At 40.2% G+C, this 24,405-nt stretch overlaps 1 protein-coding gene across 1 annotated transcript in view; it reads right to left on the minus strand.

Annotated features, from left to right (window-relative positions):
- Window positions 1-19,873: 19,873 nt before the first annotated feature.
- Window positions 19,874-24,405, minus strand: part of gpnmb (glycoprotein (transmembrane) nmb) — a 40,588-nt gene continuing 36,056 nt past the window's right edge. Inside the window, exons 9-10 of the mRNA XM_048606624.1 lie at window positions 22,069-22,159; window positions 19,874-20,636 (exon numbers count right to left, since the gene is read on the minus strand). Coding sequence (XP_048462581.1) covers window positions 20,471-20,636; window positions 22,069-22,159 — 257 coding nt within the window. The 3' untranslated portion in view covers window positions 19,874-20,470. The remainder of the gene's footprint in view (window positions 20,637-22,068; window positions 22,160-24,405) is intronic.

The following is a 24,405-nucleotide window of genomic DNA, read 5'->3' on the forward strand; positions in this document are numbered from 1 at the left end:
TTGTTCCTTTGGTTATACATACTAACCACGTGGATTGATCCGTGGGAGCTTTCCTATTTGGGAATGTAATGTGCCTCAATACAAGGAGTGCCTGTTTGGATAATTACATTTGTAGGGACAGCGTGCAAGTGTAATTTGCTGTGATCCTGCACATTGATAGCTATTGTAAATAGCTTTTCAATTTAGAATGTGTCACCGTTGTGGTGTCAGAAGTGTGCATCTGAATTTGTGTGGATTTTCAAATCCACTGTAGGAAACAGCAAAGAGGATTTAAAACTGTAGTCTGCCGCTTTGCAATACTGGGTGAATCAGAAAGGCTATGTAATTTCCAGTCCCTGGTGCTGTAAATGAAAGGCAATATGAGGAAGAATTGGAATTTCTTTTAGTCTCAATGGCAAAATTACGAACTAACTATAGAATTAGACAAGAAATCCAAATAAGTAAGCATAGTAAATCTGTTATCAATGCTGCCATAAGAATGCTACAAAATGTATTGTACACTAGAGCTATCTGAGGACCAGAAAAGTCAGACTGGAAAATTTTCAAAGGTTTTGAACCCTCTGCTCATGTAAATTATGAACTGTACATGTTTAATATCAAAACTCAGGGAGACAGGGAGCATTAGCATGTGATAGAACTGATACATCTAGCTGGTATCTATAAATTTGGACATCTGAAAGATGATTGCGATTCACACCAGGTTTAATCAGTTACAGAAAAATAACTGTATATTGTAACATAGTTAGCTTTAACAAGAACAGAAAAAGGAAAGGCTTTCTAATCTACAACAATGAACTTAAACTATGCCCCTTCAAATCCCCAAATGCGCATACACTGAATCATAAACCAAGACAAATGGTTTAGCACATATACTGTGGATAGAGAAACAATATATCAAGGTTAAATAAAATTCCAAAGATCAAAAGTCCAGACCACGAGGTGGAAAATTATTTTAGAGTCATAGAGATATACAGCACAGAAACAGACCCTTCAGTCCAACTCGTCTGTGCCGACCAGATATCCTAAATAAATTCAGTCCCATTTTCCAGCATTTGGCCCATATCCCTCTAAATCCTGCCTATTCATATACCCATACAGATGCCTTTTAAACATTGTAATTGCACCAGCCTCCACCACTTCTTCTGGCAGCTCATTCCATACATGCAACACCCTCTGTGTGGAAGAAGTTGCCCCTTAAGTCCCTTTTAAATCTTTCCCCTCTCACCTTAAACTTGCACCCTTCTGAACTCCCCCACCTTGGAGAAAAGACCTTGTCTGTTTACCCTATCCATGCCCCTCATGATTTTATAATCTCTATAATGTCACCCCTCAGCCTCTGACACTCCAGGGAAAATAGCCCAGTCTATTCAGCCTCTCCCTGTAGCTCAAACCCTCTAACCCTTGTAAATCTTTTCTGAACCCTTTCAAGTTTCACAACATCCTTCCTATAGCAGGGAGACCACAATTGCATGCAGGTTCCAATAGTGGCCTGACCAAAGTCCTATACAGCTGCAATATGACCTCCCAACTCTTATACTCAATGCATTGACCAAAAAAGGCAAACGTACCAAACGCTTTCTTCACTATCCTATCTACCTGCGGTTCCACTTTCAAGGAACTATGAACCTGCGCTCCAAGGTCTCATTGTTTAATAACGCTCCTCAGGACCTTACTGTTAAGCGTATAAGTTCTCCCCTGATATGTCTTTCCAAAATGCAGCACCTCATATTTATCCAAATTAAACTCCATCTGCCACTCCTCAGCCCATCGGCCCATCTGATCAAGATCCCATTGTACTCTGAGGTAACCTTCTTCCCTGTCCACTACATCTCCAATTTTGGTGTCATCTGCAAAATTACTAACCATACCTCCTATGTTCACATCCAAATCATTTATATAAATGACAAAAAGCAGTGGGTCCAGCACCAATCCTTGTGGCACACTACTGGTCACAGGCCTCTAGTCTGAAAAGCAACCCTCCACCACCACCACCCTCTGTCTCCTACCTTCAGGCCAGTTCTGTATCCAGATAGCTAGTTCTCCCTCTGTTCCATGTGATTTAGCAATTCCAACTTGCTGGTGTCTGTGGGATGGTGACCATTCTTCAATTCAGTGGTTGATCTAGGCCTTGCCTTGTTTTAGAATTTTTTCTTTTAAATTTACTTGATATTTTTCCCACATTAGAGAGGGAGACAAATGGATGCTTTCTAGATATTTGTTTGTCTGTCCTGGCACTTGTAGCTTTTAACACTGCAGCTCAACTAATAAGAGATCTGTTGTCAGGCAGAATCTCTTTAACTGATAAGATTCTCAGGGCTGCTCAATCTCAAATTCTTCTTACTGCTTCAAAAATCAACACTGTATGACACAACTTAAAATTGTGTAACGCTTGATTTTTAACAGTCAAAGAACAAAGAACAACACAGGAGTTGCAAAACTTTCCTGGTATTTCAATTGGAGCAGTCCAAATTCTATTCCAGTTTATAGTTCCAGATAAGAAAATAATATGGTCTCTTACAAGCTTTCACCCTTAAAAAAACACTTTTTAAAAGCATATAATTACCAGGTGAACACAACAAATATACAATACAACGCAAAAAGATATATTCATTTGCCGTCTTTCATTCCTTATACAGGAATTATTGTCATGTACCTCACAAATACTTAAACTATTTCAGTACAATCAGTTTCTAGATGGTGTGTCGGCTTTTTTTCTCATTCTTAAAACGTAGGCATGACTGGCTGGGCCAGCATTTATTGTCCATCTCTAGTTGCTGTTGAGAAGTGCTGTTGGTGAGCTATTTTCTTGAACAGCTGCAGAACAAAGAACAAAGAAGAATGCAGCGCAGCAGCAGGCCATTCAGTCCTCCAAGTCTGTGCTAGCACATTTTGCCCTTCCATACTAAAACGGTCTTCATGTACAGGATCCGTACCCCGCTATTACCTTCCTATTCATCAATTCATCCAGGTGTTTCTTGAATGCTGCTAATTCTGTCTGCTTCCACCACCTTTTCTAGCAACTCACCACCCTTTGTGTGAAAATCTTGCCTCACACATCTCTTTTAAACTTGCCCCCTTGCACCTTGAACCTGTGGCCCCTAGTAATCAACCCGTCCACCCTGGGGAAAAGCCTCATACTTTCCACTCTATCCATGCCATTTACAATCTTATAAACTTCTATTAGGTTGCACCTCAGCCTCCTGCATTCCAGTGAAAATAAACCCAGTCTAGCCAACCTTTCTTCATATCTAAAATCCCCCATACCAGGCAACATCCTGGTAAACCTTTTCTGTAACCTCTCCAAAGCATCCATATCCTTCTGGTGGGGTGGTGACCAGAACTGTACACAATATTCCAAGTGTGGCCTAACTAAAGTTCTATAAAGCTGCAGCATAACTTGTCTATCCTTATACTCAGTGCCCCTTCCAATGAAGGCAAGCATGCCATAAGCCTTTTATACTACCTTATCTACCTGTGCTGCCACCTTCAGTGTTCTGTGGACCTGCACATCCAGATCTCTCTGCATATCAATACTCCGAAGGGTTCTGCCATTCACTGTATAACTTCCACCTGTACTTGACCTTCCAAAATGCATCACCTCACATTTGTCCAGATTAACCTCCATCTGCCATTTTTCTGCCCATGCCTCCAACTGACCTACATCCTGTTGTATCCTCTGACAATCCTTCTCACTATCCGCAACTCCCCCAGTGTTTGTATTGTTCACAAATTTACTAATTAGACCAGCTACATTTTTGCTCCAAATCATTTATGTAGATCACAAACCGCAGAGAACCCAGCACTGGTCCCTGTGGAATACCACTAGTCACAACCCTCCTTTCTGAAAGGCATCCTTCCACTGCTACCCTCTGTCTTCTATGACTAACCCAGTTTGTATTTGTCTTGCAAGCTTACTCCCAGTACCATGTGACTTCACCTTTTGTACTGGTCTGCCATAAAGGGACATTGTCAAAAGCTTTACTAAAGTTCTTGTAGACAACATCAACTGCTTTTCTCTCATCAATCATCTTCGACACCTCCTCAAAAACTTGATAAAGTTAGAGAGGCATGGCCTCTCCCACACAAAACCATGCTGTTTATTGCTCATAAGTCCATTTGCTTCTAAATGCGTGTAGATCTTGTCCCCGAGAATCTTTTCCAATAATCAACCTACTATCAACGTGAGACTCACAGGTCTGTAATTTCCAGGATTATCCCTGCTACCCTTCTTAAACAATGGGACAACATTGGCTATTCTCCAGTCCTCAGGGACCTCACCTGTGGCCAAAAAGGATACAAAGATGTCTGTCAATGTCTTTCCGTAATCTATGCTGAATCTAGTTGTCCCATCTGGCTTACTTACTAATACTACCAGTGAATTCCAACTGCTTTGGCTAGGTTCAATCAGGTGATTCCAGCATATATTGAATCTCAATTTCCACCTGAGCTTGTTTTTCTGGGTTTAACTGAAAAGGATGTTATATAATTGGTACTGATTCCTCTATGCCTACATCATGTGTGACTAACATAAGATAACCTGGTGTGTTATCGAATTCTTTAAGTTACTAGATTTTCCCATTGACCTACCTCTAAGTATAAAAATAGGTTGTCTAATTTATCCCAGTATATCAGAATTAGCTGGTCAAATTGTAGATTTTCTTTGTGAGTTGCCTACCTCTATTACTATTTCACTCTTACAGTCCATGTCATCCCACAATACTCTTACCATCTGACAAACTCGCTCTTTCTTGTCTTCCTCCCCACAATGATGTTGCTTTAACATATTCACACAACATAACCAATTTTTCTTTCTGGAACCATGAGTATCTGCTTGATAAGTCATTTTATTAACGCTCCTATTTACCACTGAATCTCACTTTCAGAGGTTCATCTTATAAAGGTAATAATAACACTACATTTCCTGCTTGAAACATTCATTTTCTAGCATGTTTGCTCATTGTTATAGCTTTGCCAGTGAAATTGTTAAGTGCTTGTGTGCTACATTGCATGATCCTGTGAGTCATTCTAGTAAGGTAGACACATAATCCAACATCAAAGATTCATCTTTTTGCCTTACAATCTTCTCCTAACTCAATTTCAAGGGACATTTTATCTCATGACAGTAGATCAATTTGAATGGACTAAACCCTGCAGATTCATTAGGCAACTCTCTGATAGCAAAAAGTAAGAAATCTAATCCTTTGTCCCATGTGAATATGCCTTAATCATTGTTTTGAGAGCTCAAAGCTCCCTGTGTTTGCAGATGATAGGCAATTGACTTCAACCATTTTATAACCAGATTATTTTGTATGTCCTGAAAAATTTTAGACATAAACTTAGAACCTTGGTCTGATTGTATTTCAATCGACAGTTCATCACAAGTAAAAACTGGGTACATTTTTCCACTACACTTCAGCTGTAATTGTCATTAAAGAGATAGATTCTGGAAATCAATTTGTCATCTCATTCCTGTGAGGATATACTGGTGTCCCATGTTCATTTTTGATAATGGTCCATAATGTACAAACACTCAGTGAATTATTCTTCAAAAACTGATATGGGTATTAAAGTTTCTGGATTGATTACATATTGAGGCTTTCCTATTACCTGACGTGTATGGCATACGCATCAGAATTGCTACATCCATATGAAATCTTGACCTGTTTATTGATGCTTGAGTGTTCTGTATTTCCATATGCCCTGACCAAAGGAGTTTTGTGTGCCGCTCACAATACCTCCTTATGATATTTGAGCGGTACCACTAGTTAGAGTCATAGAGTTATACAGCACGGAAACAGACCCTTAAGTCCAACTCGTTCGCACTACCCCATATCCTAACCTGACCTAGTCCCATTTGCCAGCATTTGCCCCATATCACTCTAATTCCTTCCTATTCCCATACCCATCCTGGTGGCTTTTAAATGTTGTAATTGTACTCACCTCCACCACTTCGTCTGGCAGCTCGTTCCATACATGCACCACTCTCTGTGTGAAAATGTTGCCCCTCAGGTCCCTTTTAAATCTTTCCCCTCTCACCTTAAACCTATGCCTTTTAGCTTTGGACTCTCCTACCCTGGGAAAAAGACCTTGGCTATTCACTCCATCCATGCCCCTCATGATTTTATAAACCTCTATAAGGTTACTCCTCAGCCTCCAATGCTTCAGGGAAAAAGCTCCAGTCTATTCCAGCACCTCACCCATGGCTGCCGATGATACAAATATCTCAACAAGGGACCTAAAAATCTCTTCCCTAGCTTCCCACAAAGTTCTGGGATACATGTGATCAGGTACTGAGGATTTATCCACCTTTATGCATTTTAAGATCTCTTCTGTAATATGGACAGCTTTCAAGACATCACTATTTATTTCCCCAAGCTTCCATGTCTCCACAGTAAATGCTGACAAGAAATATTCATTTAGTATCTCGCCCATCTTCTGTGGTTCCACACATAGATGGCCTCATTGATCCTTAAGGGGCCCTGTTGTCTCCCGAGTCACTCTTTTGCCCTTAATGTATTTATGGAATCTCTTTGGATTCTCCTTAACCCTATTTGCCAAAGTTATCTTTGCCCTCCTGAATTCCCTCTTAAGTATACTCCTACGATCCTTATATTCCTCTTGGAATTCACTCGATCCCTGCTGTTTGCACCTGACATATGCCTCCTTCTTTTTCTTGACCAGAGCCTCAATTTTTCTCATCATCCAGCATTCCCCACACCTACCAGCTTTGTTCTAAGCACCAACAGGAACATTCTGTCTCTGAAGTCTTGTTATCTCACTTTTGATGGCCTCCCACTTTCCAGCCATCTGTTTACCTGTGAACAACCTCCACCAATCAACTTTTGAAAGTTCCTGCCAATACCACCAAAATTGGCCTTACTACAATTTAGAACTTTAACTTTTAAATCAGATCTATCCTTTTCCATAACTATTTTAAAACTAATAGAATTGTGATCGCTTACACCAAATTGCTCCCCCATTGACACCTCAGTTACTTGCCCTGCCTTATTTCCGAAGAGAAGGTCAAGTTTTGCTCCTTCTCTAGTACGTACATCCTCATACTGAATAAGAAAATTTTCTTGAACACATTTAACAAATTCCTCTCCATCCAGACCCCTAACACTATGGCAGTCCCAGTCTATGTTTGGAAAGTTAAAATCTCCTACCATTACAATCCTGTTATTCTTACAGATACCTGAGATATCCTTAAATATATGCTTTTCAATTTCCCGCTGACTATTGGGCATCTGTAGTACAATCCCAATAAGGTGATCATCCCTTTCTTATTTCTTAGTTCCACCCATATGACTTCACTGGATGTTCTCCTAGGAATATCCTCCCTAATTACAACGGTAATGTTATTCTTAACCAAAACACCACTACCCCTCCTCTTTTGTCCCCCTTTCTATACCATCTGTACCCTGGAACATTAAGCTACCAGACCTGCCCTCCCTGAGACACAGTTCTGATATCCCAGTCCCATGTTCCTAACCATCCCTTAAGTTCAACTGGCTTACCTGTCAGGCTTCATGCACTGAAATAAATGCACTTTAATTTATCAGTCTTATCTCATTCTGTGCCATGCTGTGTCTGCCTTGACTATTTAACTTGCTCCCCTTATCCGTTGTACCAGCCTCAGAATTATCTCTTTTCTCACTATCACTTTGGGCTCCCACCCTACCTTTACTAATTTAAAGCCTCCTGAGTAGCACTAGCAAATCTCCCCACCAGTATATTGGTCCCCTTCCAATTCAGGTGCAACCTGTCCTTCTTATACAGGTCACTTCTACCCTGGAAGAGATCCCAGTGATCCAAAAATGTGAATCCTTGCTCTTTACACCAGCTTTTTACCCACGCATTCATTTGCCCTATCCTCTTATTCCAACTCTTACTAGCACATGGTATCTGGAGTAATCCAGATAGAACTATCCCACTGGGGACCTACTTTTTAACCTCCAGCCTAATTTATTTTCCCTGTCTTATATTCCACGTTTGTCTCCATATGTGATAAGCAACCATTCATTCCTTGTCCTGAGGATGTCTCCACTTCCTCATCAGAACATAGTTTTAAATAAAGTAACACTCTAGAACTCCTTCACCCGTTGTCTTTATTAACTTTCTTATCTCCAAATGTGTTTACTGGGTTGTAGTTAAAGTAGATATGTTAAATACTTCTTTTGATTCATCCCCATCTTTAAAGAAACTGTTGGCTACTTTAACATCTCTTACGGTATTACTTTTATCTTTGGTAATGGATTTAATTAGTCATTGCTTTGGTCACTTACATGAGAAGGAGAAGCTTGAAACTTGTGCCTGTAACAGTTACATCTCTTTAATCTCATTCAAGCTTTCTGTGATTACAGGTGAAGCTTTAACTTTTACTTCCACCAAGTAATTAGCTAGGAGTAAGTCAACTCCATCCATAGTTATTTTCCAAACAACTCCTGCTACCACTGTTCTGGACAGCATTTTATATTCTAATTGCACTTTATCAGTGGAATCAAGATATACATTTTGGCTTTCATTGCACTCTGTGATGGGAAAACTATGTCCTTCTCCAGCAAAAGAGTTTGAGTAGCAGAGTATTCCTTACTATCATCTGGCGACTAGTGGCAACATTGGGAGAGCTATCTCCCAGACTAGCCCAGCAATAGTGTGACAGTCATGCTTATGAAAACATACCTTACACACAACATCCCTGGTTATGTCCTGTCCTACTGACAGGACAGACAAAACAGAGGTGGCAACACAGTGGTATAGTTGAGAGGATGCTGCCTCAATATTGACTCTGAACCTCCTGAAATCTCATGGCATCATGTCAGACATGGGCAAGGGAGTTTCCTGCTGATTAGCAGATTTTAACCTCCCCAAGCTGAACAGCCCTTCAGGTAAGCACTGAGGGTGGAAAGGGTGCAAAATGTACTCTGGCTGGGGGACTTCAGTGTCCAACACCAAGGGTGGTTCAGAAGCACCACCCCTAACTGAACTGGTTGCTGGCCTGGGTTCTGAAGTAAGAGGGAATCAATAAGGTTAAAAAAAAATTGACAACATCCTCAGCAATCTGCACCTGAAGGTATACTTGTCCATGATAGTATCAGTAAGAGTGATTACTGCACATTCCTTGTGGAGAAAAAGTCCTGTCTTCATATCAAGGGTACCCTCTACTGTGTTGTGTGGAATTAAAACTGTGTTAAATGGTGTAGATTTTGATCTAGCAACAGAAAACTGGGCATCCATGACTGGGCAGCAATGGAATTGTCAACCTCAATCTGCAACCTCAAAGCCCACATTCAATTCTTATCATCAAGACAGGGGATTAACACTGGTTCAATGAAGAGTCCAGGTGGGTATGCCAGAAGCGGCAACAGGCATACGGTACCTAAAAATGAGGTGTCAACCTGATGAAGCTACAACACAGCTTGCAAACCAAACAGCGTAAGAGGCAAGTGATAGACAGATAGGTGCCAACGGATTACATCTAAGTTTTACCATCCTGCCACATCTAGTCATGAAATGTGGTGGACAATTAAACTACTCACTCCACAAACATCCCATGTTCAACAATGGGGAATCCCAGCACATCAATACAGAGATAAAGCCAGAGTATTTGCAACAATCTTTAGACAGAAGTGGCAAGTGGATGCTCCATCTCTGCCTCCTCTGGACATTCCCACATCAAAGATGTCAGTTTTCAGACAATTCCGTTCACTCCATGTGATTTCAAGAAATGACTGAAGACACTGGATACTACAAAGGCTATGGCCCGAACAATATTCTGCAATAGTACCGAAGACTTGTGTTCCAGAATGTGACATGCGATAGACAAGCTCTTATAGTACAATTACATCCTTAGCATCTGCCCAGTAATTTGGAAAATTGCTCAGATATGTCCAGTTCACAAAAAGCAGGACAAATCCTACCCAACCAATCTGTGTCCCATCAGTCTACTTGATCATCAGTAAAGTAATGGAAGGGGTCATTAACAGTTGTATCAAGCAGCTCTTGTTTAGCAGTAACCTGCATGTTGACACTCAGTTTGGGTTCTACCAGGGCCACTCCGCTCCTGACCTCATTACAGCCTTGGTCTAAGCATGGATAAAACAGTTGAATTCTGGAGGTGGGGAATGAGTGACTGTTCTAGACATCAACACAGCATTTCACTGAGTGTAACATCATGGAGCCCTAAGAAAACCGGAGTAAATTGGGGAAAATTCTCCACTGAATGGCGTCATACCTGACACAAAGGATGATAGTTGTATCTGTTAAAAGTTGGTAATTTCAGTTCTAGGACATCCCTGCTGCAGTTTCTCAGGATAGTGTCCTAAATCCAGTCATCTTCAGCTGCTTCATTCATGACCTTCCCAACATCATAAGATCAGAAGTTGGATATTTACTGATGATTGCACAATATTCCGCACTACTCATAATTTCTCAGATACTATGTCCGTAGCCATAGCCAAATCCAGGCTTGGGCTCACAAGTGGCAAGTAACATTCACGTCTTACAAGTGCCAGGCAATGACCATCTCTAACAAGAGAGATTTTAACCAATATCCTTTGACATTAAGTGGCATCACCATCATGATCAGAAGAAGCAGTTCCATGTGAAGAAAAGCCAAATGGCTGGCGCAGACTTCCCATGAACTCCAATGGGAACCGATGAGACATGTCGCTGGGTTACAGCTCTATTTCACTTATCCAGTCATTGAATTGCTGATTTTCTCACAGTGAAGATGAAAATTGAAAGTGCAATTTTAATAGCGAATTGGGTGCTAATAAGATGGAAATGAGTTTCTTTCTACCCAACAGCGAGATTCTGACTTCGGGATTTTTGAACTCTTGCTTAATTAGGTCATCTTGTCCCAATCATTCTTGCCATCTCAAAGAGGGATGATTCTGTCCATCAGTTTTTGTTTATGAGTGATCATTTTCTTTATAGATATGTATATTGGATAACATGTAACTGCAAATGATAGTGCATGCCAATTTCTTCTTTGGTTTTATGAAAGGGAAATGTTTGGAAAAAAAATGCATAGGAGCATTATATACTTGTCACAGAATCACAATTATTATGCTGCCAGCACTGGTATGCCATTGTCATGTTACTTCTGGTCTAGGCTGCTTTTAGGATGGGTAACCATTAAACTTACTGCTTGAAACTGGGTCAGAAATGGATGTGAAGCAGCTATAATGGGAATCTGATTGTAATGCCTGGATTAGAGGTAATGATACATGAACAATACACAAACAGAAAAACTTTAAAGAAAATATTCACTGGTTTTGTTTGTTGTTCCAGATTTCCTTATCCTGCTTCTGGATTCTATAAATTACTGCCCACTCATTGGATTTATAATAAATTTCCACAAAGAAAGGAAACCTGTTTACTGTATATCTGAGCTTTTGACTGCCAATCATCTTATGAAGCAACTAGGAAAATAGGAACATTAGTAGGCCATTCAGCCCATCAACCCTGCTCTGCCGTTTAATACGATCATGGCAGATCAAATACTTCAATGCCTTTTACCCACCCATATCGCCATAACACTTTATGCCACTGATAATCAAAAATGTATCAGCCTCTATAAATGGTCAAAAAACTAAGCTTCGACTAGAGAATCCTAAAGATTCATCACCCTCTGAAGAAAAGGATTCCTGTCATCTCAGTCCTAAATAGCATCCCCCTTATTTATAAATTGTTACCCCTGGTTCTAGACTTCCCATCCAGGGGAAACATCCACCCTGTCTATTCCTTTAAGTATTTTGGTAGGTTTCAATGAGGCTACCTTTCATTTTTCCAAACTCCAGAGAATACAGGCCCAGTTTGCCCAATTTTTCTTCATAGGAAGTCCCCACCATCCCACAAATAAGTCTGGTGAACCTTTGTACACTCCCTCCAAGGCAATAATATTTCCCAGCGATAAGGAGTCTAACACTGCACACAGTATTCCGAGGGTGGTCTGACCAAACATCTCTACAATTGAAACAAGACCTCATTACCCCATCCTCAAATCGTCTTGCAATAAAGGCTAACATTCAATCAGCCTTCCTAATAGCTAATTGCACCTGCATGTTAGCCCTCAGTGACTTGTTGACAAGGACACCCAAGTCCCTTTGCATGCCTACACTTTGCAACCTCTCACCAATTAATATTCTGCACATCTGTTCTTCCTATCAAAGAGGATAACATTACATTTTCCACATTACATTCCTTCTGCCATGTTCTTGTCCAATTACTAAGCCTGTCCAAATGCTCCTGAAAATGTTTTACATCTTCCTAAACACACTGCTGCTTAGCTTTATATCATTGACAATTTTGGAAACATTACATTTGGTTCCCGTGTCCAAATCATTATATATAATGAGCAACTGGGGCCCAAGTACAAACCTTGTGGTACCTCATTAGTCACAGTCCGCCAACATGAAAATAACCCATCTATTCCTATCTGTTTTCTGTCTGTTAACCAATCCTCAATCTATGCCAGTACATTATTTCCTATACCATGTACTATAATTTTGCTAACAACTCCTAATGAAAACCTTCTGGAAATCCAAATGTACTACATCCATAGACTCTGCTTTATAAATTTTGTTAGTAACATTCTCAAAAAAAAGTCCCAAGTTTATCAAACATGATTTCCTTTTCACAAATTTGTGCTGACTATGCCCAATCAGATCATTTTAATTCAAGTTTCCATTTGTCATGTCCTTTATAATAGATTTCAGCATTTTCCCTTCTACTGACATATGGCTTATAGATCTATTGTTCCTTATTTTTTCCCTTGCTCCTTTCTTAAATAGTGTGCTATTATTGCTCTGCCCAGCGCAGCATCTTTCTTAAATAAAGTTCCGTGCCTTCTTGCTAATGGTTCCATAGTTTTAGGTGCAATTCACCCAGGCTTCTTTCAGTTCATCTCAGCACTGAATCTGATTCTAAGTCTGCACCATGAAAACCCAGTAGTTACATGGCACCCATTGAAAAAAATCCATAAGACATAGGAGCAGAAATTAGGCCATTCAGCCCATCGAATCTGCTCCACCATTCAATCATGGTTTCTCAACCCCGTTCTCCCACTTTCTCCCCGTAACCTTTGATCCCCTTAACAATCAAGAACTTATCTATCTCTTTCTTAAATATACCCAATGACCTGGCCTCCACAGCTTTCTGTGGCAATGATTTCCAAAGATTTACCACTCTCTGAAGAAGTTTCTCCTCATCTCCACTCTAAAGGGTCTTCGCTTTACTCTAAGGCTGTGCCCTTGGGTCCTAGTCTCTTGTGCTAATGACGGATAATTACTGTTGCTAATACTGATAATTACTGATATTAATATATTATCATTCCATTAAATAATTTGATTGTACTTAAATGTCTTGGCTGAATTTGTATTGAACTCTCCAGATTATTAGGCCGGTAGCATTGCTACTATCCTAAGTCCTCGGTAAGGATCGCCACTTTGTTGTGGTGGAGAGGCTTGTACGTACCCAGGAACCTGAGAGCTAAACAGTCTGGAATGTAGCTCCTGGCAGGGTCACTCATAATGGTAAGGTCAAGGGGTTGGTTCCAGATAAAGCACAATCCATGAAGACCTCAGCGACAAAGCAGGTGGAGGATGATAGCTGAACTTAAATTAGAGTATCACAATGGATGCTAAGGCAAATGAAGACTGCAACAGAGAAGGGCCACCAGTAGTCTTGGTCTTCATGCTACTGGGCTTTAAACCCTATCTGTCAAGGCCGATGTGGTGCTGTCTGTGCAACAGCCTTCCCACGTTAAAAGATGTCACACACAGGCATCCTCCCAAGTGGTACCAGTCTACTTGCATCCCGGACAAAAGTCCTATGACAATCAGCTAGTGGTGGAGGGACAGGACTGGACTGTGATATCAGGAAGCCCCTTGTCACAAACTGACACATTAGGCAGTGGGTATCAGATTCAGTCGTCTTGCTCCTGGATGAGGCAGATGGAGCATTTCAGCAGCTGCGCTCACAACTAAGCAGCCCTGTTTAAGATCCGCTCTACTCACCCCAGTAGGGGAGGGGGCTGGAAAAGGTGCCCTAACAATAGCCTGCCTCAAAACTCCTGATTAAATTACCGTGTCCAGAGTGATCACCCACATGTGGTCAGAAACAAAGAATAATAAACTTTAGAGCCTGAAATGTAAAAACCCTGATGGATCCAGCTAACAGTGACCAACCTGAGAGAAGGACTGCGATCATAGCCAGAGATTTGAAGAGATGCCAGATCGACGTAGCTGCTCTTTCCAAAACCTACCATGCAGAAGAAGGGCAAGTGAAGGAGGTGAATGGTGGTTACACTTTCTTCTGAAAATGGAAGGCTACTGATGAGCCCAGAATTCATGGTGTTGGATTCACAATTAAGAACCAGCTCACAATTGCCTCTCTGAACGTCCTGTAGGGAGCAACAACTGACTCATGACCAACCACCTGATGCTCACCAACAAGCAAATGGCTACAGTGGTGAGCACTTATGCCCCAACCCTTGACACAGAGGAGGAAGAAATGGAGATTTTCTATGCCAACCTTGACACACTATTTATTGTCAAGCATCCCCAAGGAGGACAAGACAATTCTTCTTGGAGATTTCAGTGCCAGGGTTGGTTGAGACCACAATTTTTGGAAATGCACCATAGGAAGGGAAGGTATTGGCAACATCAATTCCAATGGAGTCCTTCTTCTCACAAAATGTATTGAGTACAACCTGACCATCACAAACACACTCTTCTGTCAGAAAAACAAACTCAAAGCATCTTGGAGGCTCCAATGCTCGAAACAATGGCATCTCATTGATTATGTCATTGTTCACTCCAGGGACCATTGGGACATGAATGTCATCAGGGCTATGATCGGCTCATATGACTGCTGAACTAATCACTGCCTTATCTGTTCCACAATGTCCACCAGGCTACACAGAAAGAGGAGGGTTCAGAAGAAACAGACCCAACCAAGATTCAACATTGAAACCCTGGGTGACACAGTCACTTTGCCACATCTATTTGCTTCACTTGATAAAACTGTAGGACAGGAATACCGAAAGGACATAGGAAAACACAAGAGTTGCTTAAATCAACCCTTCTCAGTATCTGCAATAACACCCTAGGGTACAAGTCCAGAGACCATCAGGGCTGCCTCAGTGAGGATGCTGGGGAAATGGAACAGCTCATCTCCAAAAAAAAAGACAGCCTTCTATGACTGGCAGAATGGCATCAACAGTAAGGTCAAAAGAAGGGCCTATGCCAAAGCTAAGGCTGATGTCAGAAGAGGGTGAGGGAGCTCAAAAACAAGTGATGTACTGATAAGGCCTTGGAAATCCAGTAGCTGGCAGATACAGATGACATAACAGGCTCCTCAGTGCTACCAAGGCAATTATGGTCCAAGCTACTGTGGCCTAAACCCACTGCACTCTAAAGATGGACAAAAACTGTTCAAGGACATTGATGCAATAAACACCCACTGGAGGGAGCATTTCCAAGAACTCCATAACCATAAAACCAATGTTAATTTGGACATCATCAACCAAAACCCCCAGAGATCCACAAGGTGACTTGGGAGAACCTCCCAGTGTGACTGAAGTACAAGCTGCCATAAAGAGCCTAAGAAACAACAAGGCCACTGGTTTTGATGGGATTCCTGCAGAGATCCTAAAGGAATGTGGCCCACAGTTGCATCAACACATACATGCATTGCTGTTGAAGATTTGGCTCAAAAAAGGGGCTCAGGGATGCTCTGATTCTGATCATATTCAAAAAAGATGACAAGGCTGACTATGGGAATTACAGAGGCATTTCCCTTCTGTCAACCACTGGCAAAGTACTAGGATGTGTTCTTACCAATGGATTTCTGCTGTTTTCTGAGGAATTACTCCCTAAATTGCAGTGTGGCTTCTGCCCATCCAGAGGAACAACAGACACGATCTTCACAGCATGTCAAATACAAGTAAGATGTCAGGAACAGAAACAACTGCTAGACATGGCCTTCATCCACCTAACTATGGCCTTTGACACAGTCAACCGCCAGGCTGTCTGGCAGATACTGTCACAATATGGCTGCCCTGAAAAATTCATCAGGATGCTGATGCTGCTGTATGATGACATGTCTGCGACAGTGCTTAGCAACTGTGGATTGGAGTCTGAGCCTTCCACCATGGAGACAGAGGTCAAGCAGGGCTGTATCATCACATCATCCTGCTCACCGTCTTCCTTGCTGCCATCCTCCATCTCACTGGCCAAAACCTTCCTAAGGGAATTCAAATCATTTACTGTATGGACGGCAAACTGTTCAACCTTAATAAGTTCAAGACCAAGGGCGAGGTCTCTACCACCTCCATCTTGGAGCTTCAGTATGCTGACGACAACACCATTGCAGCATCGTCTACGGAACATCTGCAGTGCATCTTGGATGGCTTTGCCAAGGCACATAAGCTCCTATACCTTACCCTTAACATAAAAAAGACTCTGGTACTCCATCAGGCACCATCCAACAGTCGCTCCACACCTTCTTCAATAAGGGTCAGTAAAAATGTGGATCAGTTCCCATACTTCGGCAGCCTTCTCTCCTCCACGGCCAACAATCGATGCAGAAACACAACACCATCTGACTGTGCCAGTGCAGCCTATGCCCGATTCAGACGAAGGGTGTTTGAAGATCATGACTTACAGGCCCAGACTAAATTTCTGGCCTGCAAAGCCGTTGTCCTTCCCACACTGCTTTATGGAGCCGAAACGTGGACTACCTACAGTAGGCACCTTAAAGCACTGGAACAACACAGCCAGAGATCCCTATGAAAAATCCTGTGCGGATTACCTGGGAAGACAAGTGCACTAACACCAGCTTCTTGGAGGAGGCTAACATAGCCAGCATCACCACTACCATAAATAAACAGCAACTCCAATGGACCAGCCATGTCATCCGCATGCCCAACTCATGCCTCCAAAAACAGATCATGCACCCTCTGCTGAAGGAAGGTTAGCATGCCCCTGATGGCTAAAAGAAATGCTTCAAAGATAACATGTGGACCAACCTCAAGAAATTCCATATCAACATAAAAAACCGGGAGGACCTGGCTACAAACCGGAATCACTGGGGAAACAACATCCAGCAGGGAGCTATACACCACAGAAACAATCTCTGCCACACCACTGAACAGAAGCAACTCGTAAACAAGCGGAGACAGAACATCAGGAAGGTTCACCCACCACCACCTCCACCCACCATTACCACCCACTAATGCCTGCACTGTAACAGAATCAGTGAATCCCAGATTGGCGTCTTCAACCATCTAAAGACCCACAAAAAAATGCCCTCATGGAAACCAGAATAATCACCAGTGATGATGACAATGCTAAGTAAGTACTCTCTTATAATGACAAAAGATACACAGTATTAAACACGGTTACAGTGCAAACCGAAATCAATAAATGTTAACTGTGAATAAAATTTGACAAATCCAGAAAGAAAAAATGTCATCATAAAACATTAAAGTGAATTCCCTCTACTATTTCAAATCTTTTTTTTTCCCTTAGGATGGAGGATTTCAAGACTAGGGGGCACTTATAAAATATGAGAGAGAGAGATTTAGAAAAAACATAAGAGGCAAATTTTTTATAGAGAAGGTGGTTCGCATGAGGAATGAACTTCCTGAGGAAGTGGTGGATGTGGGCACGCTTGTAACGTTTAAAAGATATTTGGATAAGTACATGAAGAGGAAAGATTTGGAGGGATATGGACCAGGAGCCGACAGGTGGGACTAGTTTAATTTGGGATTATGTTTGGCATGAACTGGTTGGACTGAAGGGTCTGTGTCTGTGCTGTACAACTCTATGTTGAATAGACAGTTCTGTTTGCTTTTATGGAACACAGCTACATTCCATGGAGTATTGGTTAGCTAAGTCAGGATAGATCTTTTCCTGGTTTTTTTATGCCTAAGGTTACTGATTGAACAGATTTCATTAATACAAGGCAAAAAATGAAGTGAAAGAAGTACACACTTTTAAGCAAACCTGCTGAGTTTTACATCCACTCAAATGAACAACAATAAGATGAGATGTAATATGGGGATACCCCATTCCTTGAAACAGTTTCCTACATTACTAATGTGAACTAAAAGCCTCAGTCTTGAAGCACTTTTTTTAACCAGTATGAACTATTTATCCGATATTGTTTTATTTGGTGTTAATGCTGTTAATCACACTATGTAGTAAGGCAATTTTAAAACAATTAAATAATGGTATTGGGCTGGCTAAAGCACAGCCGCCATCTTGTGTCTCAGTGCATCACCTACAGCAGTTGACTGTTGAGTATAAAAGAGATGAAGACGAAATTCACAAACTAAAACTACAATATGCCTTCATTTAAAATTGTGATTGTGTTCCAGAAATCACAACTTGAAGTGCAACAACATAAAATGAATTATAGGTTCCACAGGAACCAATGTTTAATCCAGAGTTAGGTTGCTTCAGACTTCTCCTGCCTGGAAAAAAACAATATACAAGTTGAATTATTGTGCCATCCATACAGTATGTGCATTCCTAGCTGAAATAATTTGAAAACCAGAATACATCACAAAATATAAAAGAAATACATTGCAATGTATTCCTTATACAAATTCAAAAAATGCCCTCCCTTGTATTTTTTAGATTAGTCAGGCTCAGACTAGTGGTAGAGGTAGCCAGTTGCAAAGTCCTTGCAATTCCTATACTGACCAACTGAAGACACCATTCAGTACAAATTCACATTATCTTAAAAACTGTATATTTCTTTATACTGAATACTATGCTATTTCAACTTTGCAGCTGTCAGTTTTTGTGTGAGACCCACGTGACTTCACGGAGACCATTTGCTTTATGTGTTTATTACTTTCTTGGAGTTAGCAGGTAATGAAGTTGATCTGCCTTTCACTCAAGTAAACCATGTAATTGCCTCTTTATTGTTTCAGCTGAAAACAGTTAACTACATTTTAATAAGGGAACGATACAGCTACATACTAAAACAAACTTAAAATCTTTGTTGTGGCTAACTGGTAAGGATGAAAAGAAGGAATCCGATTCACCCTCCTCACTTGATGGTAACATTTTCAACTAACTAAAAACCAAAAGTACTGGGGGTGCTGGAAATCCAAGACAAAAACAGAAACTTCTGGAAAATCTCAGCACGTCTGGCACCATCTGTGGAGAGAAATTAGAATTAACATTTCGGGTCCATTGACTTTTCTTCAGAAGTGACCTGCCTTCAGAACGGCTCTGAAGAAGGGTCACTGGATCCGAAATGTTAAACTCTGATTTCGCTTTTGAAACATTAATGCTGTTTTTCTCTCTTCACAAATGCTGCCAGACCTGCTGAAATTTTCTAGCAATTTCAGTTTTTCTTTCAACTAATTTCTTTAACTTGTTCCATCATGTATATGAGTCACTATAAATTAGCAGGCAAATGCAGCAAGAAATAAGGATGAATAGTGGTATAGTGTCTTCACTTCAAAACCTGGATGTAACCTACACAGAGAATGCTGGAGAAACTCAGCAAGTCTGGCAGCATTTGTGAAGAGAGAAAAACAGCATTAATGTTTCAAGTCTTGTATGACTTCTTCACAACTTAAGAAGAATCTTGCTGGACTCGAAGTTGAGAATGAGTTTCTCTAGCATTCTCTGTGTTTGTTTCAGATTTACAGCTTCTGCATTGTTTTGCTTTTATTGGATATAACCTAACCCATAGACTCAGACAAGAGGGCAAAATCAGTGATTAATAAATGTTGTGTATTTCTGGGCTAATTTTTGCACAAGTCAATTCCAGACATTCTTCCCAAACTCGAAGTGACTAAAGACAAAAATACAGGCACGTTTTGTTTTTATAATTCATCATTACAATAGTTTATTTGACATTATCTGTTTCAAGGACTTTTGACACAAGCCTGAGAGATGCAAGTAGAAAAGTTAGTTTTATGACTACCTCATTGAGAAGGTGGCCCTATATCAAAGCAAATATGCAGAAGCTCAATAGCTAGTACTTCTAGAGGGTTTCTATGAACATCCCTTTTGTGTAGATTCTTAACACAACCAATTTGGTGTCAGTAGAAATCCAGTATGTGGATCCAGGTCTCCATCCATCCAAATGGATTTACATACTGCCATTTTGCCATCACTGCACTATCTGTGGTGAAAATAAATGTCAATGTGTAGTGAGTGGAATGAATTTTTTTCACAATTAGAGTGGCATTAAAAAAGTTTACTTCCAACATTTACAGTTGCTTAATTGATACAACATTTATAAACACATACAGAGTTATACCCTCAAGCAGTGTGAAGAAAAGCTGGATTTCAAGTAATTTATATTGTAATCCACTTGTAAAGAGGAGCTAAGCAGTATAATATTTCTATCGTCAAGATTTACTGAAGTAACACAAGTACTCAGACAGAAGGCTGACTGTTCCTGAGTACACTTCTGCTTGGATGAGTACCTCTGATTAAATGAACCCAGGTTTCTTCAGTAATGGGCTCTTCTCATCATTCCCAAGGAAGAGTTTGTTTTTCAGTTTACTGAAGTACACAGTGGCATCACCATTATTCACCACCAATTGTTTATTTCTGTCCCTCACTCGTCTAACAATTGGCGTATATTCTTTGTAACGCCTGCAAAGTAAGTTTCACATCCTTAATAAATCAAATTGATTGTAGTTCCTACTTCAACTGCTGCCAAAAAGCATGTATAATGTATTTTATGAATTTGTAAAATATAAAACTTAAGTGTGAATTGTTGCAGTCCATAATGTGAAAGATTGGAATATCTCCAAACCATTTATTTCTATTCATTCTCTGTAATTTACATTCTTAGAAACATGTTTTAAAAATAACCTTGTACAGCATCCTTTAAAGATTGTCAATATTTAGGTAGTCACAGACATTTTATACATTTTCATGCCCCATATTGCTCCTGAGGGGCTTCTGCCTTAAATATCAGAATTAGATGAGATTTTCTGACTACATCATGTCACATGGCAAGGAAATGACATATTAAGCTTAATATGACATATTAGGCATAATTTCCAACTTATTTCTCCAAGCTTCTTTGCATGAGGATATTAAAACTTCAGGTGCTAGAGATGGAGGTTACTGAATGGAGTCTATTATAAGGTTTGCCTGCATGCTTCCTTTTTGGAAGAAATTCCTAAAGCTTACAAGAACTTTATTAAGGTTCAGGTTTCTAAAAACATATTGGGATTGATATTTGGCTTCAGTATCTGGGTAGTCACCTGGCTGGGCTAATTACCCGCTTATTGTAGAATCTTCCCAAATTGAGCTCAAGGTAATCAAAATTAGGCATCAGCATCAACAAAGCTGAACCAGGGCTCTCTTGTCCTGCAGTGGTAGTGTCCCTATTCTTGAACTGGGAGGCCTAGGTTCAAGTCCCATCTGTTTCAGGTTGATTACAAAGATACATTAATTAAAAAGAAACAAAGTTGAAGCAATGCCATGTCACTCAGAACAGGGAAAGGAGATCCAGCCATTTCTAAACAAAAAGAAACCTTTCAGCATCACAGCTTCCATTGGAAAAGGAGATATCTTTCCCAGAAGATAATTGATCCCCTCCAGCAATTATTTATTTTAGCCTGAAGAGTTTTGCGGCTATGTATGGTGCCTAATTGAGACTCGTACAATCTCACATCTGGCAACAGTATTTAGAAAGCGTACAGAGAAGAATTCCCAAGGAAACCCTAAATCCTGAGGCACAAATGCTTGAAGTGGGGTACAGGCAGTAGAGCATTTGGCCATGCCTTTCCTACTGGAATTTAATTCAAGGGCAGAAATGAAGCAAAATCTCACTGTAACAAGGTTCTGCCCCATTTTCAAATCACCCAACTGGAATTTAATCACAGTTACATTTTGGACTTGATCAGAAGGAAATGAAGACTTGCATCATGGAGAAAAGGAAAGTAATTCAATGTTATTATAACTTCTTAGTATATTTTCTGTATAAATGGCTTGTATTAAAGGCATTCAAGTATTTTTGTAATCAGTTATCTCTATGCTTCTATTCCTTTCCTGATGAGCACTCAAAACTTACTTGTAAAGGAAACAGGCCGCACCAATGATAAGAATCACCAGGCAAGCACCAAGTATTAAGACACCATGCAGACCTGTATTACTGCTGGAACCTGTAAATAATTTAAAATTGAGTCATCAAATAAAATCTATTTTTAGAGAATAAGGCATATATAAGACTCAGATATCAATGATCATCATCATCTGTGTAATGTAGCAAAACAATGTAAATTAAATAGAAAGCTGGGATATTTAAGCAGAACAAAAGTATTTGCATTCCTGTAAGAGTGGATCAGTCCACTCCATCCTTCTCCCTAGTGACTCTGAGGTTAAGGAAGTCTGTTCATACCCTTGGTGTTACAATTAATTAAGAGATGAGCTTCCCACTTCATATTGTGTCATCTCTAAGACTGTCCCCATTTCCACCTTGATAACATCATCCAACTTCACCCCATCTCAGTTTATTTGCTGATGAAACTGCCTTTCATGCTTTTATTGCTTTTAGACTCAAACATTCCAACTCATTCCTGGGTGATCTTCTACACTGTACCCTCCATATATGGGTCATCTGCCTAAATCTCAACTCACAGCCAGTCCCATTCCCCCATCACCCCTGGACTCTCAGACCTACATTGGCTCCCAGTTAAGCAATGTCTTGATTTTAAAGTTCTCATCCTTGTTTTTAAATCTCCCATAGCCTTCCCCCTCCCTAGTTTTGTCTCCTCCAACCTCAAAATCTCCCATGACGTCTGTGCTCCTTTAATTTTGGTCTTTTGCGCCTTCCAATCGTAATTGCTCCATCATTAGTGGTTGCTTTGCTGAAGACTCAAACTCTCCAATCTCTGTCTCTCGACATTACAGTTCCTCACCGCCTTCCTTTCTTCTGTTGAGACATTCTTAAAACCCAAATCTTTGACCAAGCTTTTAATCATCTTGCCTAACATCCCCTTATGTGTCTAGTTGTAAAATTTGTTCTATAATGTTCCCATGAAGTGTTTTGAGATATTTCATTATGTTAAAAGCACTATATATACACATATATAATATACATATATATACACACATATGGATTTATGTACTGTTGCATATTGTACTCATAATTCTAAAATATTGCACCCTCTCAATATTTCTTTGTTGTTTCAGGAACTGCATTAAGATTGATCCTAAGAAGACCTTAGTATAAAAAGGAGATTATTGAGAGGATTTCATCAAGATGTATAAAATGGTACAGTTTGTAATCCAGAATATTCCATAAAATTAGACCAGGAACAGCCAAGTACACAAATTTAAATGTGCAAAAATAGCTTTAAAACATATATAAACAGGAACTGCTTTATTCAAGCCTTGGGTATTTTCTCTGTGCAATAATTTTTTTAACAAATATGTGAACATATTTACAAATAGTGGCTGTGAAACACATTGGCCACAGAGGATGGGAAACCAGATTTTGCCTTATGGGTCAGAATCCAACTTCTCCAACTTTCCACAAAATTTGGAGTTGCATGTTATGGAGCAGTGGATGAGGACATGAAAAAAATCTTCAACCTGCTTCTCAAAACTTCCCCAACCATCAAAGATTCTGCAGATGGACCTTCCTAGGAATTCAGTCCATAATGCCCTCAGTAGTTCTCAACCAACCTCATGAAAACTATTGAGATATTAAGAAGGCTAAAGTATTTCCTAAATAGAGGTAGCTGAATCAGAAGCTGATCAATCTCTGCTGTAAGATAATATTTTGTTTGACCCAGAAGGCTCAAGGCAGGTACTGCTGAAGTACACACACAAAGTTAAAAGGAATATGTTTTATTGGTCAGATGTGACATGTGGTGTTCCCCAGGATATGTACCAGGACTTTAGCATTTTACCAAGTATATCGGTGTCTAGAATAAAGGGATAGAGAGTTGTATGTCCAGTTTTAAGTGCTGCTGATTTGAGCAGCAGAGTATAATGGACAGTCACAGATAAATAGCTCAGCAAAAGGTCAAAGGTTGATTAATTCTCTGGATCAGATTAACCACATCCCCAGAGTGTGAGCAAGCTGGCTATGGAGATACTTGATGCATTGGTTGTTTTCTTTCAAAATTCTATATCTTCTGGAAAGGTTTCTGCAAACTACAAAATAGTAAATATAACCCCACTATTTAAGAAGGGAGATTAGTGGAGGGAGATTGTTAGAATTTTTTAAAGGAAAAATGTTAAGAATCTACCCAGGCACTGAAAAACACATGCAATGGTGAGAATGTTGGGAGAATTGTGAGATGGTCAGCAAGGATCTTGAGATCGGGAGAAAAATGTCTTATTTTCCAACAATGTGTTGAACAGCAAGATGAAATTCTCTCAAGTAAATGGCAAAAGGCCT

The sequence above is a fragment of the Rhincodon typus genome, chromosome 2 (genome assembly GCF_021869965.1).
Source record: "Rhincodon typus isolate 14 chromosome 2, sRhiTyp1.1, whole genome shotgun sequence".
In the NCBI taxonomy this organism is placed as follows: Eukaryota; Metazoa; Chordata; class Chondrichthyes; order Orectolobiformes; family Rhincodontidae; genus Rhincodon; species Rhincodon typus.